Raw genomic sequence first — 17,146 nt, 5'->3', positions numbered from 1 at the left:
AGTACTGAGGGGCCTTTTGGGTTCAATACAATACAGAAGATGGGATTGTATTGCGATTATAACAGTTCTGGGGAGCCGGTCAGATATGGGGAGGGTGGAGGACCCAGAGATATTGATGATAAGGATGATGATAATGACATCGGGTTCATGGGCTCCGAGCCATTTGCTGCAGGGACTTCTGGTGCACCAAGGGGAGGTGGAGGTGACATTCTACTGGCTATCAGATGATTGAACCTGAGGATGTTTGAGGGCTTCGATGATGTCAAGAAGCAGGTCTCCAGTCAGGCTCAGTGTCTTGAGGGCATAGAGAGAGGAGTAAATACATCAACACCTTCCTTGGTCACGGTGGTGGCGATGGTGCAGATGATTAGCCCATTTCTCTTTCCAAGCAAATTTGAAGTTATTTTTATCAGTCTTTTCCTTCTTGTCTTTTGATGGATTTGAAACTCTTTTCTTTTAGTTTTCTTGCTTTTCTTTTCTCTTTCCCTATGTTGATCAGTTAATTTGGGAACTTTTGAGTATGGTGGATGTATGTACTTTTGGTTTGGGTGGACAAAATCATATATTTTGAGTTGGGACAGATGAAATAATGTATTTTTAGTTGGGGGAATCACAATCATTCCCTAGCGGGAACTGGAACATGTTGGAAGTTGAACTTGGTTCTCTCTCTCTCTCTCTCTCTCTCTATATATATATATATATATATGCTTATATATTTAACTAATTCCTCTTACTTGGATTATTGTTGATAATTATGAGTTATCATTGATTATTGTGGATCATCAAATATAATTGCCCATCTATTAATCACTCAAGGCCCAACCAAACATCAACATGATTATCAATTGACAGCCTATGTTTTAAGTCTTAAATCACATGGTTACCTATTATCTTCTAGGTTCTTGTTTCACCACAATCAGTCTTCTTCCTATGTCTGCATACAATCATTTATGTTCTTGAAAATTTTAATTTGGAACTTAACTGTGGAGAGTAAATCAAGAGCTTACGCCAGATTGTGGTCGGTGTAGAGCATCATTGCTTTGATACTACTCTATCATGCCCCCAACCCGATGAAAGATATTTTATAATAAAGGGGGTGACTGGGATAACACGTGTCATCCCAATACCTACCAGGATCACAGATATAGTGTCCCGAGCCACAGGCCACCCTATTATCAAGTCACGATAACAGCAAGGAACGTAGCCAAATGGAATAAATCGTTCCAATCACAGAGTTAGCAGAAGCGAAATTTAATTAAATCATGTGAATTATAGAGCATCGGTTCTCTAATGATAATATATAGTACAATTTAAATGTTTGTGACCATTCATTTCTCTCTTTATAATTAAACATAAAGTTTATACATTATTGTGGATGAATATAGAAATTAAATAATAATCACGCCACTAGGGTACCATTCTTGAGTGTACATCGATATCCAAGTCACAGCCACCGGCTCCACTTGATTCGCATCCAACGATGTTCATTAAGAGATTACATGCATATCAACTAAAAAGGGATTGCGCAACGGGGTTAGCTATACTAGCTAGTGAGGGAGCAAAGGGGAATGCACATACATACACACAAACAATTTCAAGCAATATGATACATGCTAATGCTAGATTCATTTTCCACCTAACACATAATTCTATAGGTCAAGTGTATGCTACTGTGATAACTCAGGAGACACTGAGGGTCACTTGACTTATCACCCCAATGAAACCTCAATTATCAAACGGGAGCCTACGCTGGTAGAAACCATCAAACGACCCTATGGCAGACCCCGATAGCCATCACTACCCTTGACCTGGCCTCTCCCACCTTCATAGGCAACAGGTGCTCAGACTATCCAACGCATAAACCCCTGTTGGCAAGGGTCGTAGCATAAGGGAGCAAGCATCCTAGCCACAGATATACTACATGCAAGTCCTATCATCCCAAGAGGTATTCCGGGTGCATCAACATTCCATTCCATCTAGTACCCGGGTACCAGCACGACATGGCACATACAGATCAGGATGGCAACTAACAAGATCATAATTAAATAAATTGGGGTTCCGGTATCCGCACACCCGGCACCGTCACTTGATACAATGGTCAGAATAATATCACAGTCACCTTTGAGGTAAATAAAGCAATGCGCACAATGCTTATATTTATATAATAGCATGATCAAGTTTGCTTAATATGTATATTCAAATCCAACAAAGTCACCCAAAATCCACTCATCAAACTCGGGTGTCATCCGGCGTGGATGACATGAATCTCACCGGTTCACCAGCTATCCATCGAGTTGGGTAGCTTAAAAATACAAAAACAATCATTAAAAGGTGTATAGAGGGGTCTCATGTTATGCCCCTAAAGTTAAAATCAAGTTTCAACCAAGATAGCACGATCGGACTCACAGATGGAAGCAATAGGGTGAGTCCATCCCTGACTCCATTCAGGCCAAAAGGTCAAAACACGAGGAGCGTATCCATTGATGGAACATCTTGCATGGATCTGTTCCTTCATCCATTTGATTTCTGAGACACACCCGAGAGCGAGCGGATCCATGAACGGATGCACCATCTTGATCCGCCCTTGCATCTGTTCGATCCCTAGACATACCCAAGAGGGAACAGACCCACGAGCAGAGGCAACAGAGTAAATCTATTCCTTCATCCGTTCAGGTCCAGTTACTGGGGTTACACTGGACGGGCTGACGGATGGTACCATGATTGGTGAATCCTTTGGAAATATTTTTTAAGATTTCAAAGGGCTTTCCTTCCAGCTTGAAGCCTGGAGTATACCTTGCACTCAGGGTTATGGAGGGGGTGTCTTAGGCCTCTCTAGGATCACTAGAACCTAGGCTTACCTCATGGATCCAAGATCTCATAAGGATTTGGTCCTATTTGGTCCAAAGATAGGGTTTCATGGTTTAGAACCAAAGGTTCAGCAACAATGGCTGAAATGCAGCTCTTAGCAACCTCTTTTAGGGTTTGGTCAGTACCATTTGAGCTCCAACTAAGGGTCGAGCTTTACCTTGAGTCCCAAATGGAACCCTAGGTTAGCTCAAGCTCAAGGAATCTATCAAAATAAAAATGGAAAGAGGGATGTACCAAGGGTTTAGGTCATACCTTGGTGAGAGGAGCTCCAATTCCAGCCCTAGTTAGCCTTGAAGATTCACCTCCTTTTCCTTCCTCCCTTCCTTTCCATCTCTTCTTTTTCTTCTTCTCTTCAAGCGTTATCCGAACAGCAAGAGGAGGAGATGTGGGGAAGCTAGCCATCTTGGCATGGCCTCCATCTTCTTCCCTTCCCCTCTCATTCCTCTCCTACTTCCACTTCTTCTTCTTCCTTGTCTCTTCTCCTCAACGGTTTGCTTGGGAGGGGGATAGATAAGGGAATATGAGGCTTATTTTATCTTTTAAGGGTTAAAAGGGACCTTAGGTCTTGTTTGTTTAGGTACCCTAAAACACAAGTTAGTCTTTTGGGTTTAATTAGGCCTTAGGTCTTGTTTGGCCCATGTCATAACCCATTAGGTCCATCTAGTTAATAAGGACATGTTTAGGTTGGCCCTAAGCCTTATAAGACCTATTTGTCTTCTAAGGTTTGTTTGGTTTAAGCTAGGGTATAAAACCTATTATTTATTTAAGTTAAGTCTTGTGGGCCCACTTTCATGGCCCAATTAACCAATTAATGGTGAGGATGGGGGTCTATCTGATCCGAGGATCTCATTATGGTGTCTGGGACACGGGGATGTGGGTCCCATAGAAAAATAAATCAAAAGGGCAAGTAATAGCATGGGTGGATCCGCGAGCGAAACTAGTCAAGTGAGTCCGTTCCTCTTTCATAGTATAAAGTAGCAAAATATCTATGCTTAAATTGTTTATTTTCCTGTTTGTTTCGTTTCTTTAATGCAATTTTGTATGTTTATTTTTTATTATTGGGGGTCAGTGGAGCCCAAATCGGTCTGGTTTCTTCTACTTCTCTTACAACTTCAACAATGGCTCTCTCAAGGCCTGTAACGAAGTAAAGAAACTAGCCATTAGGGTTATTCCACCACCAGAAACGGACAAGTGGGCTTCGTCGTCAACTTTCACTAGAAGCTGCACCATCGCCGATCTCTGGTGGAATTGTCCCATCCACTCCAGCTTTCCCGTGATCGTTTCGTCTTCATCAACATCAAGGAAGTTCACCAAGTCTGGCACCGAGCGTAATCCAGGGGTTGAGGGGCTTGAGGCAATGGCGATGGCGGAAGTAGTTGGGGAGGTGGAGGTGATGGTGTGGTTGAAGTAGTTGGGCATCTAAAATGACCTTTTCATAAATATTGGGTACCTGAGGTGTAATTTACCCTAAGGGTAAAATAGACATTTCCATTTAAACTCTAACACCGTCAGGTTTCAGGGGGTGTCAAGTAATTGTTTCAAACGTTGGTAATCGTAAGCAAAATGGCTATAGTACCGAGGGTGGCCAAGTAATTTTGTCTAAATAAAAAGGCAGCCGTAAATGTGTATTTGAAACTCCTATTGTATAGGAGGAGTATTTAGGGATATTTCATTTAGACGGTTCAGATTAAAACCCTTGAATCTGACGGTTATTAAAAAGCAGTGTAAAAGATTCGTCTTATGCACGACCATGCATGAAAACCAGCTCCTTTTTTTTATTTGGTAGTTCTTCTTCGTATTCTTCTCCTCCTAGTCCTCTGACAAACAACTCTCTCCTTCAGTTCTTCTTCTTCTTCTTCAGTTCTTCTTCAGCCACTCCAGCGAGAGACAGAGAGAGAGAGTCGTCTTCTTCACTTCCAGCGACTATTTTTTTTTTATTTTTTTATACGTAACACAGTCCAAGGCCACTCTCAGTCTCTCACAGTCGACACACACGCAGAGAGAGACAGAGAGGGAGAGAGTTGTGAGATAGAGAGAGTCGACAGAGAGGGGTTTTTCTGTCTTTTTTCTCCTTCTTGCCTTGCAGAGTTGCAGGCTTGCACAGTGTCACTGTCACACACACGGTTTTTTTTTTTTTTTCTTTTCTTTTCTTTTCTTTTTTCTTCTTCCTGCGTTGTATGCTTGCACACAGTCAATCTGTCAAACAGAAGGGGTTTTTATTTCTTTCTTTCTTCTTCCCTTGCACACAGCCACACACACACACAAAGAGAGACAGAGAGGGAGAGAGCAATTTTTTTGTTTGGTAAAGCAACACCAACAGCAGCAAGCACATATTCACATTTGATTTTTCAACTTTATTATCAACAACACTATTGCTATCAATTATTTGATAGGCCAATCCCTGGTTTCATACTTTCATGTACACTAATGGATATTACACTTTCATGAATTAAACCATAGTAGATTAGTAGTACACTTTCATGTTGATTTTTTATGTTACAAGGTATATATTATAGCATACTAAATGACATTAAAAATAAAGAAAATAAAAAATAAAACATGGTCGACATGATCGCCATGGCAATGCCATGGCAGGCGACTTGTCTATATATCAATTAGGCACCCCTCCACCGACTTGGATCAGCGTGACGACGTGACAACTATGGTTAATACTCTCCGATACGATGTGATAAGGTCTCTTAAAATCACCTTCCTGATACGATACCCGATACCGATACTTTAAACCTTGGTCTAAACCACCCCTAGCCGACTTAAACTTTACACTCTAAATCGTGGGAGTGTGGTGTGGACCTTAAAAAAAGAAAATTACATAAATTAAAAAGGGGGTGACTCGAGTCACTTAAATTGAGCTATTGGTTCAACCAGGTTGGGTCGGCTCAATTTAAAAACATAAAAACTCTTAAAAAAATTAGTATCAAACCACAACTACTATTGCTTCTACTTGGACAGCAGCTTCTTCTGCTTGTTGCAGATGTAGTGCTTCAACACTGCATTAGGTCTCCCCGGCTTGAAAGCAATCGTCTCTGACGAATGGATGAAGGACATATAATGATCATATAATTCAGGGTCGAGCTTCTTGAAGTCATCTGCATGAATCCATGTGCTGTCTTGGTGTGGGCGACCTTTCCACTTGACAAGGAAAGCATGGTAACCGCTGCCATGTTGAGTGGTCTTGTGCATGTCGTCCAATACTTCTTCAATGATGTCTTCAGTGGGTGGTTTGGGTTGGGGTAGCCTCAGCATGTGTTTGGAGTTACCATCATCTGAGTGATGTCCCATGTAAAGATACAAATCAGCCACATTGAAGACGTTGCTTATACCCATATCAGCAGACAACTCTAGCACATCAGCATTGGGTCCAATACGTTTCAGCACCTTGTATGGTCCCATTTTATTCGGGTGAAGGTTGCTCTTGACACCCGGTTGGTGTCTCTCTAGATTAACTCTGACCAGGACCATATCTTCAAGCTTAAACTCAACATACCGTCGATGGCGATCAGCATTAACCTTGTAAATTTCATTGCTGAGAGCAATTCTTTTGCTAACATCAGCATGCACCTCTGTGATGTGGCACAGGAATTCATCTGCTTCAACACTAACCCTAGCTTGAGGGGGTAGTGGAACAAGGTCAATGAGACGTCTTGGCTGAATTCCCAGTAAGAACTCAAAAGGAGTGCGCTCTGTTGTTCTGTTAACAGAACTTTTGTAAGCAAACTCAGCTATGTTTAGAATAGATGGCCATGTCTTCTCATAATCTTTGACTAAACTTCTCAGTAAGTTCCCCAAGCTCTTGTTGATCACTTCCGTTTGCCCATCAGTTTGTGGGTGGAAAGCAATAGAGAACAACTTAGTGTGTTGTCTTCAACCACAGTGTTTTCCAGAAGTAGCTCATAAATTTCACATCCCTGTTAGAGACATTAGTGCTTGGCAGCCCATGAATGTGCACTATTTCGTTGAACAATTTACCATGTGATACGCATCAAGTGTCTTCCTATAAGGAATAAAATGATCAATCTTTATAAATTGATCGACCACTACCATAATGGAGTCATACATTTCCTGTGTAAGTGGCAGCCCAAGAACAAAGTCCATGTTGGTTTGAAACCAATGGCGCAGCAGAAACGGATTGAAGAACATCGCTTTTGCATTCGTATTCGGAAACGCGATAAATAAAAAATTCACACGGGAAGAACCTTGGTTACCTTAGTGCCGTAATCAAAGCTCCTCCTCTATATAGTAGTTCTTCCACACTCGAGTAGAAGATGGATCGGCTTGTTCAACTCTTTGAATACTCCGATCAATTGCAATAAGAAGCAACACAATACACTACCAAACTGGATTTTCACAAAAATGCCAAGAGCACTCACACCTCACACACAAGAGAGGGGTAGGGAGAGAAAACGTGGGAGAGAGGAGAGAGACCCAAAACCATGGATTCCCTCCTCTCTCCTTTTTTGATATTTATAAATCCCCTTGTGGGGTTGGCATGTGCAAGTACGTTTCTAAAATCAAAACTTGCTTTTTGCCTACTCCAAGTAAAGTTTCCAAAAAACAATAACTGTCAATTTTGGTGAGATTGTCTACTTGCTATGTTGCACAACATCTTTGCTTCTATAATGGGAAGAGGTAGAATCTGCAAGGGATTACTTTCTTTTTAATTATGGCCAACCATATAAATCTAAAAATATTTTATTTATTTGCCATAAGCAAAAAGATAATTAACCTGATATAATATCAGAAATTATACAATCAGATTAGAAGAAGAAAAATAAAGAAGAAGGAAGAGGAGAAAGGAAGAAGAAGCCACAAATCCAAAAGAGAGGATGGAGCTGCGGTAGAACTCAATGTTCTTTCGCAAGTCACTTAATGTCTTATATAATAATAAATACTTAAGGACAAAACTGCCCTTACATCATGCGGAAATAATAAAGAACAATAATAAAAGACATAAAGGACCTGTCTACCCTTATCTACTCCAACACTCCCCGTCAAGCTAGAGCATATATATCACCCATGTTCAGCTTGTTACAACAAGACCGAAAACTAGGAGCAAACAAGGACTTGGTGAACACATCAGCGATCTGATCAGACGAAGAGACAAATGGTGTCTCAACAAGCTTCTTCAAAACTGCACTGCGAACAAAGTGACAATCCACCTGTATATGCTTAGTTCTTTCATAAAAAACAGGGTTACTAGCAATATAGATGTCTGCTTGGTTGTCACAAAACATCTTCATAGGTGTTGAAACTGAAAAACCCATCTCAAGTAGGAGAGACCTAACCCACATCAACTCTGCAGTGGTATGGGCCATGGCTCTATACTCCGCTTCAGCACTGGACCTGGCAATCGTGGTCTGTTTCTTGCTCCGCCATGTTACTAGATTTCCCCCAACGAACGTGCAATATCCAGTAGTAGATCTACGGTTACTAGTTGAACCTGCTCAATCTGCATCAAAGTAGGCAACAAACCCTATATGCTTAGTGGGTCGATAAATCAGCCCCTTCCCAGGGCCCTCTTCAAATACCGAAGAATCTGAATGGCTGCATCCCAATGAGACTTACAAGGAGACTGCATAAACTGGCTGAGAACACCAACAGCATTAGAAATATCTGGCCTACTGACTGTCAAATACAATAATTTCCCAATCAAGCTTCTGTAGGAATGAACATCCTTCAGACCCTCACCATCATCAGAGCCAAACTTGTGATTAGGATCCATAGGAATATCTACTGGTTTTGCAGCAAGCATACCAGTTTCAGTCAAGAGATCTAACACATACTTCCTTTGAGACAGACTGATTCCTTTTTTACTTTGAATAACTTCAATCCCAAGGAAGTAGTGAAGCTGTCCCAAATCTTTAATTTGAAAGTGCTGCTGTAAGTAATTTTTCACCCCGATGATTCCACTCTCATCATTCCCTGACACAATAATGCCATCAACATACACAACAAGTAACACCAATTTCTCTCCTTGGCGACGAACAAACACAGAGTGGTCTGAGAAGCACTGAGTGAAGCCAAACCCAGTCACAACTGAACTAAAATTCTCAAACCAAGCACAGGGAGACTGTTTCAGCCCATAAATGGCCTTGTGCAGCCTACACACACGACCACTATTCTCCCCTTGAGCAACATAGCCCGAAGATTGCTCCATATAGACCTCTTCAAGAAGGTTACCATAAAGAAAAGCATTCTTGATATGTTACTGGTATAAGGGCCAATCAAAGTTCACCACCAGAGAAATAATGAGGCGAACAGAATTCAATCTAGCCATAGGAGAGAAGGTCTCAAAATAGTAAACACCATAAGTTTGGGTATACCCTTTAGCTACCAGGCGGGCTTTGAGCTGCTCAACAGACCCATCAGAATGATACTTAATAGTGTACACCCAACGACACTTGACTAGGTCTTTCCCAGGAGGTAAATCCACCAACTCCCACGTATGTCGAGTCAATAAAGCATCCATTTCCACATCCATGGCCTTTTTCCAGGCAGGATTGGTAGGAGTCTCAATGTGAGTGCGAGGGATGGTATAAGAGGATAAAGAAGTAGCAAGACTATGAGGGCAAGACGGAAGATGAGATAAAGAGACGAAATTCTGAATAGGACAGGTAACTAAAGATTTTTTAGTACATGAACGTTTATCTTTCTGAGTGGCAATGGGTAAGTCATCAGGATCCGGATCAGCTAGTAAGTCGGGAAGAACAGGTAAGATTGGATCTCCACCAGAGGTTGTGGAAGGTACAAGAAGCGATGCAGAAGGGCGAGTCTGATGCGTATGGAGCTGCCCAAAAGGCCTCTTCCGCCGGTACACTTGTAGTGGAGTAGTCATAGAATAATGGCAGGAATAGAAGGAGGGTTAGACAACACGGTGGGCTGAGCAGAAAAATAAGATGTACCTTCGAAGAAGGTGACATCCGCACTCACAAATTGCCTTCTAGTGAGAGGGTCAAACACTTGTATCCCTTCTGGGTCCTAAAGTAACCCAGGAAGATACATTTGGTTGACCGAGGGTCCAATTTATCCCCATGGAGATGGAGATTATGAACGAAGCAAACACACCAAAAAACTCTAGGAGGCAAACTAAAACTCGAAACACCGGGAAACAAAATAGAAAAAGGTGATTTTTTACCAAGAACAGAAGACGGCATCCGGGTGATTTGTCACCAAGAACAGAAGAAGGCATTCTATTAATCAAAAAACATGCAGTAAGGACTGCATCACACCAAAAATGTTTGGGCACCTGCATATGCAACATGAGGGCCCTGACAACTTCAAGCAAGTGCCTATTTTTGCGCTCTGTTACCCCATTTTGTTGGGGAGTATAGGAGCAACTAGTTTGATGAATGATCCTATTAGCATTACAAAAAGTGGATATCTCAAATTGAACAAACTCCAAAGCATTATCAGACCGAAAAACCTTTATAGAGGCATTAAACTGATTTTTTATTTCATTGCAGAAATTAGGAAACACAGTTAAGAATTCTGATCTATCCTTTAAAAGGTACAACCAAGTAGTTCTGGAATAATCATCCACAAAAGGCACAAAATACAGAAAACCATGTCCATTACTTGCCCGACAAGGGCCCCACACATCTCAATGCACTAATGAAAATAAAGAAGTACTACGGGGCAAAGGGTGAGAGGGATAAGTAGCACGATGAGGTTTGCCCAACTCGCAGCCTTCACACTCTAATTTATTTAAAGACTTAAACTGGGGAAGAACAACTTTTAACCTAGACAAAGCTAAATGTCCTAGCCTACAATGTCATTCAAATGGAGACTCTCCACCAACAGTAGTCGTTGCAGCTGAAGCAAACGGGGCAGCACCATTCAGATAATATAATCCATCTTTCACACATCCCCCACCAATCGTTTTCCTCGTGTGAAGATCCTGAAAAACACAGTAAGAAGGAAATAAGGTTACGCAACAATTCAAATTTTTTGTAAGTTGACTAACAAAAAGAAGGCTTAAGGGAAATTGGGGAACATGTAAGACAAACGAAAGAGAAATATTGGAATTAAGAGGAATAGTACCATGTTAGGTAATAGGAGTGGAGGAACCATTGGCCACAATAACAGGAGGGGTATGAGAGCTATAAGAAATAGAGCTAAAAACAGATGACTTACCAGTCATGTGAGTTGAAGCCCCCGAATCAATGATCCAGGATGTGGAAGCAATGGAAAAGAGAGCAGCAGATGTACCTGCATGAGCGAGAGTGGCAGCGGTGGTGGATGCCCCAGAAGTGGAAGTGGATGATTCCAGACTCTTGATGCGTCGCATGAGTTGTTGAATCTCATCACGGATGTTGATAGAAGAATCTCTCATAGTTGAACCAGACTTAGTATCACTAGGTGCAACAAAATCAGTACCATCTTCAAAAGCTGCATGATTGCCTAATTGGCCAAATTTTGAGACCATTCGGGTTTCCCATGCTTGGACCAGCATGTGTCAACAGTGTGGTTTATCTTCCCACAATAAGAACACAATCGGGCTGCTTTATCAATATGCTGCCCACTAGAATTACGACCACCAAAGCCACGTCCTCCCCCTGAACCATGGCCTCTACCATGGCCTCTAGTAGTTGTAAAAGCAGAATTTTCCTTGGGGTTAGTGTCAGGCTTGGAGCTAGGAGAGGTAATACGCTGCAGCCTAGAAAAAGTGTCATTCAAAGTTGGGATAGATTCACCAGCCAACAAATGTCCTTTGATAGCCTTGAGACTAGGACTTAAATAAGCCAGAAACTTATAAGAAATGAAATGTCACAATATTTTTTTTATACATGTCGAAGTGATGGAAAACAAAGAATGTCTTTTACATATCCACCCAGTTTGTCAACTTTTTGTGAAATGATAGAAAGAAAAATATCTTTGTACACACTAGAAAAAATATATCCTGAAGAACTGTATAATCAATGGGTTTATACCAATGAAGAAAAAAAGAAGAACTTCAGTAAGGAATTTTTAAATAGAATTGAAACCCTAGACAAAGGATTTGTTACTCTAGATGTACTCGAAAAAAAAATTCGAGTATGTAATGAAAAGATTGAAGAAGAATACTTACCTAAAGAGTATGATCCTTTCTTGAAGGACTCTATTTGTGATATTCCTATGTATTATTTTAGAGATTTATAATTCTTCCATTTTATTGGATGGAATTTCAATGAGTTAGGTCCATAAGAACCATGAAGTCTTAGCCTTTCAATCCAAAAAAAAGAATCACTTAGGACTCGGATTTTTAGCCCATTCTGGTAGTTAGAGACAAAAAATTCGTTCCGTTGAGCCTTCAACTTTTCAATGTCAGTAGTAATAGGCTGGAAAACATTTAGTTCCTCAACCATGCCTTTAAAGGCACTGTAAAAGTCTTGGAGAGACTTGTCTCTCTGCTGAAACTGAAACAACTTTTTGTAAAGGTCGAACAAACGTGTCATACTCTTCTCTGGAGAGTAGGTCTCCTTGAGATCATCCCAGACTCCCTTTGCCGTGGTATGAAACACTACATTTGCAGCGATATCCGGCTCCATGTTGTTCCATTACCAGATCAAAATAATAGCATTCTCTTTATTCCAAGTGTTGTACTCCTTAGAATCAGGTTCACGAGGAGAAGTAATGTAGCTAAGTTTGTCCTTAGCTATGATGTAAACTCGGACAGCTTGTGCCCACAATAAGTAGTTGGAATTCCCTTTCAACTTTATAGAGGTAATCTGAACATTGACATTGTCATGGAGGGTCTTCAAATCAGCCATAGTAGACAACCTTCAGAAAACTCGATAAGGACAAGCCCCAAGGTAATCGATTCTGAAGTAGGATAAGTAAGGAAGTAGCAACCAAAACCAGCAGCAGGTAATAAGGGTAACTAATTGTAGTCAAGGCAGAAGTAATCGACAGCAACAATACCACAGCAAATAGAAGCAGCCAAGACCAGAAATAAGGCTAAAATCGATCCCAGTGTCAAGGTTTTTGGGAAGAAGTAGAAAATCTTCAAATAAGCAGCACTATCAGTCAAACAGCATTGTAATAACCTCCAAAAGTACTGCACACCATGTAGAAGTAGACTGGAAGAAAAAAACTTGAATAACAAACTTCCCAGGGAAAATTGATAATTGTTAGGGTTTTCTCCTGACATCAATCTCTACAATCTTTAAGTGTATTTGAGGGAAACCTCCAATCAGTCATTAAGTAAGGTAGGTAACAATAGAAATCACTCCATTAATCCTTCGAAGGAGTGTGATTACATCATAGAGATAGCAACAATAGGTGGCTGCACACCACAAGCAAAAAACGATAAAGGTAACTCATAAGAGAATTGTGAGGGTGGGCTCCAATCTGATTAAACAAGCTTTGATACCATAATATAATATCAGAAATTATACAATCAGATTAGAAGAAGAAAAATGGAGAAGAAGGAAGAGGAGAAAGGAAGAAGAAGCCACAAATCCAAAAGAGAGGATGGACCTGCGGTAGAACTCAATGGTCTATCGCAGGTCACTTAATGTCTTATATAATAATAAATACTTAAGGACAAAACTGCCCTTACATCATACGGAAATAATAAAGAACAATAATAAAAGACATAAAGGACCTATCTACCCTTATCTACTCCAACATAACCAATTTAATATTCCCAAAAATTTTCTTGCACAATTAAACTCTTTAATTTGCAAATAAGACCGATTCTGTGATCGTGATCGGATGCCCAAAAAATATTTCAAATAAATTTAAATACATAAATAATTATTTTTCATGTTACAAAATAGTTTTGTAAACAATTTACAAAAACGACACTGGTACCAGATTTTTATTCGATCCATCACAAACTTTTTTTCTCCTTGATATTCCCGAATTGGTAGTGGATTCTATGTTGAGCATCTCTTTCATTAACAATGCGTGACCACATGTCCAGTGCGCCGCTATATATTCCGTAGGACATCAACCATTGGCTTACCAAAACAAATGACCCAACATTGCAACGAATAGGATCTCTCAAGTCAAAGGTCAAATGACAGGTACGAATCTCGTTCTCACACAACTGGCAATAGCACATGCGAGATTCTTACTAGATTATTTTCTTTACACAGTATGTGTACAGCCGCATTTATGCACCGAAAACTCATTTTTGGTAACATACAATGTGACAACCATATGAATGGGATGTCCGGTCTTGTCCTTAGCTGATATCTATTTTGGGTGAAAACCCAGAGAACAACTTACAAGCCCAATACATGCCATGCGTGAAATAAAATAAACATTTCATTAATATGAACCAGGTTTGATGGACACATCCAACAATCTCCCACTTGTACATCAAAGCCAATCTCCCATATGCCTTACATGCATAGAATCTACATGTTTCAAAAACACAACTGGTGCTAAGCCTTTGGTCATGGGATCCGACACATTGTCTGCTGAGTCAACTTTCATGATAGCTACATCACCCTGTTGGATGATCTCCCTAATTAGGTGATATTTCCGCTACACATGCTTGTTCCTCTGATGAACCCTAGGCTCCTTTGCTTGAGCTATTGCACCTTTGTTGTCAAAATGCTATGGAATTGGATCTTTGACAAGCTCGGGTACACTAAGATCTCTCAAGAATTTCTTCAACTAAACTGCTTCTTTGGTTGCATCACTAGCTGCAATGTATTCAGCCTTAATGGTAGAATCGGCCGTAGACTTTTGTTTTGCACTCCTCCATATAACACCTCCACCACCCATCATGAAAATCATCCCCAACGTGGATTTTTTATCATCTTTATCAGTCTGAAAATCTGAATCTGTATACCCTACGACTGACAACTGTTCTAACCCATAAACCAAGAAATGATCGTTAGTATTTCTTAAATACTTGAGGATATTCTTGACAACATTCCAATGCTCACGTCTAGGGTTGGACTGATACCAACTCACAATCCCTATAGAATAGCAAATGTCTAGCCTTGTACACAACATGGAGTACATGAGACTTCCCACTACTGAAGCATAGGGAATTCTCTTCATCTCCTCTGTGTCCTTTTGAGATTGAGGGCATTGGGATTTGGAGAGGCTTACTCCATGCCTGAAAGGAACGTTTCCTTTCGTGGAGTTCTCCATATTAAACCTGACCAAGACTTTGTCTATTTATGTGGATTATGACAAGCCCAACATCCTTCTCTTGCGATCTCTCACTAGCTTAATCTCAAGGATGTAACTAGCTTCGCCTAAGTCTTTCATTAAGAACGTGGAGCACAACCACTTCTTCACAGATGAAAGCATACCTACATCATTTCCTATAAGTAGTATGTCATCCACGTACAGTAATAGTAAACAAACTGCACTCTTACTAAATTTCTTGTAAACGCATGGTTCATCCATGTTTTGTTCAAAGCCAAACGTTTTGACTGTTTGGTCAAAACGGATGTTCCAACTTCTAGAAGCCTGCTTGAGACCATAAATGGATCTCTGCAGTTTGTACACTTTGTTCTCATCAACACTTGAAGAGAACCCTTTTGGCTGATGCATGTAGATTTGTTCCTCGAGAAATTCATTCAGAAATGCAGTTTGTACATCCACCTGCCAAATTTAATAATCAAAGTGTGCTGCGATGGCCAATAAAATCCTATTTGATTTCATCATCGCTATTGGAGAAAAAGTTTCATCATAATCCACACCATCTTGTTGGGTATATCCTTTAGCCACCAATCTTGCCTTGAATCTTTCAACGTTCCCATCAACACCTCTCTTTCTTTTGAAGATCCACTTACATCCAATGGGCTTAACGCCTTGTGGTGGATCGACTAGAGTCTAGACATTGTTTGAGTGCATCGAATCGATTTTGGAGCGTATAGCTTCCAGCCATTTATTTGCATCTACATCTTTAAGTGCCTTAGAATAAGTATATGGATCATCATTCTTCTCAGTGGAGACCATGGGAAACTCTTCCATAGTCTTTTCTTCTTTTGTAAGAAAAGTGAAACGTTCGGGTGGCCTAATGGTCCTCCCACTATGTCGAGGCTCTTGAGTGTTGATTGGTATAGGGTTTAAATCAACTGGGTTATCTACTGGGATTGTCAAATCTGGTTCAGAAGACAATTCTTCTACAACCACTGGTTCAATTTTTGTAGAGATTAAGTCGTCCTTTATGAAAGTAATATGCCAACTAACGATGACCTCTTGGTCAGTGGGGTCATAGAAATTGTAAACTATCATGCCTTTGGGGTAACCCAAGAAAAAACATCTAGAAGTACGGGGTTCCAACTTATTTGTCTGTGGCTTGCGGACATGCGTAGGACAACCCCAACCCTAAAATGATTTAGGCTAGGCTTGCGCCCATACCATAATTCAAATGGGGTTTTAGGTACAGATTTGGTCGGTACCCTATTCAAAATATAAATCGCAGTCTCCAGAGTATACCCCCAAAAAGATAAAGGTAGCTCACTAAAAGTGAGCATGGTCCTGACTATGTCCAACAAGGTCCTATTGCACCTTTCTAACACACCATTTTGTTGTGGCGTATTGGGGTTTGTCATTTGTCAATTGTGACACAATTCTGTCTGAAGTGATATCCTTTGAACTAGTCTGATAAATACTTTTCAAAAGTTTCAGACTTTTTGTGCATTAAGTAAATATAACCATACCTAGAGTAGTCATCAATAAAAGTCACAAAGTATTCGAAACCATATCTCACTTGAATATTGGGTCCACACACATCAGCATGTATAAGTTCTAACAGACAACTGGCTCTCTTAACTTTATTGCTAAAGGCTTCTTGGTCATTTTGCCTTGAAGGCACGATTTCACAAGTTGGGTAAGGTTTGACTTTTAGACTTTCTAATGGTCCCCAACCTGTTAATCCTATCTAAGTTAATATGACCTAACCTGAGATGTTATAGGTATGTAGTACTCACTAAAGCTCTCTTAGGTTTCAATCGACATTTGAAACCTCATTTGTTTTAACAGGGGAATCTAGAAAATACAACCCATTTTGCATATATCCAGAAACTATGAATTTGTTCAAACAAATTGTTAGAGAAACATTAAAGAAAACTATAACCGTCTTTAACTAACATAGAGATTGAAATACTGTTCCTCTTAAAAGAAGGAACGTGATAACAATCCTTTTTGACAAAATAGTACTAGAATCAAATTCTAAACTAATATCTCCAACAGCCATCGCCATGGCTTGAGCTCCAGTGCCCATCCTTAGACGCACTTCATTCTTATCCAGTCTTTTTGTCACTTTGAACCCCTGCAACATATTGCAGATATGGACAGTGGATCC

At 40.3% G+C, this 17,146-nt stretch overlaps 1 protein-coding gene across 1 annotated transcript; it reads right to left on the bottom strand.

Moving 5' to 3' along the window:
* Window positions 1-14,493: 14,493 nt before the first annotated feature.
* Window positions 14,494-14,979, bottom strand: LOC122659371 (secreted RxLR effector protein 161-like). Its single transcript, XM_043854483.1, has one exon. The coding sequence runs from the start codon at window positions 14,977-14,979 to the stop codon at window positions 14,494-14,496; it is 486 nt and encodes a 161-aa protein (XP_043710418.1).
* Between the last annotated feature and the right edge of the window lie 2,167 nt (window positions 14,980-17,146).

Source organism: Telopea speciosissima, chromosome 4 (genome assembly GCF_018873765.1).
Source record: "Telopea speciosissima isolate NSW1024214 ecotype Mountain lineage chromosome 4, Tspe_v1, whole genome shotgun sequence".
Lineage (NCBI taxonomy): Eukaryota > Viridiplantae > Streptophyta > Magnoliopsida > Proteales > Proteaceae > Telopea > Telopea speciosissima.
This window is presented reverse-complemented; position numbering and strand designations above follow the sequence as displayed.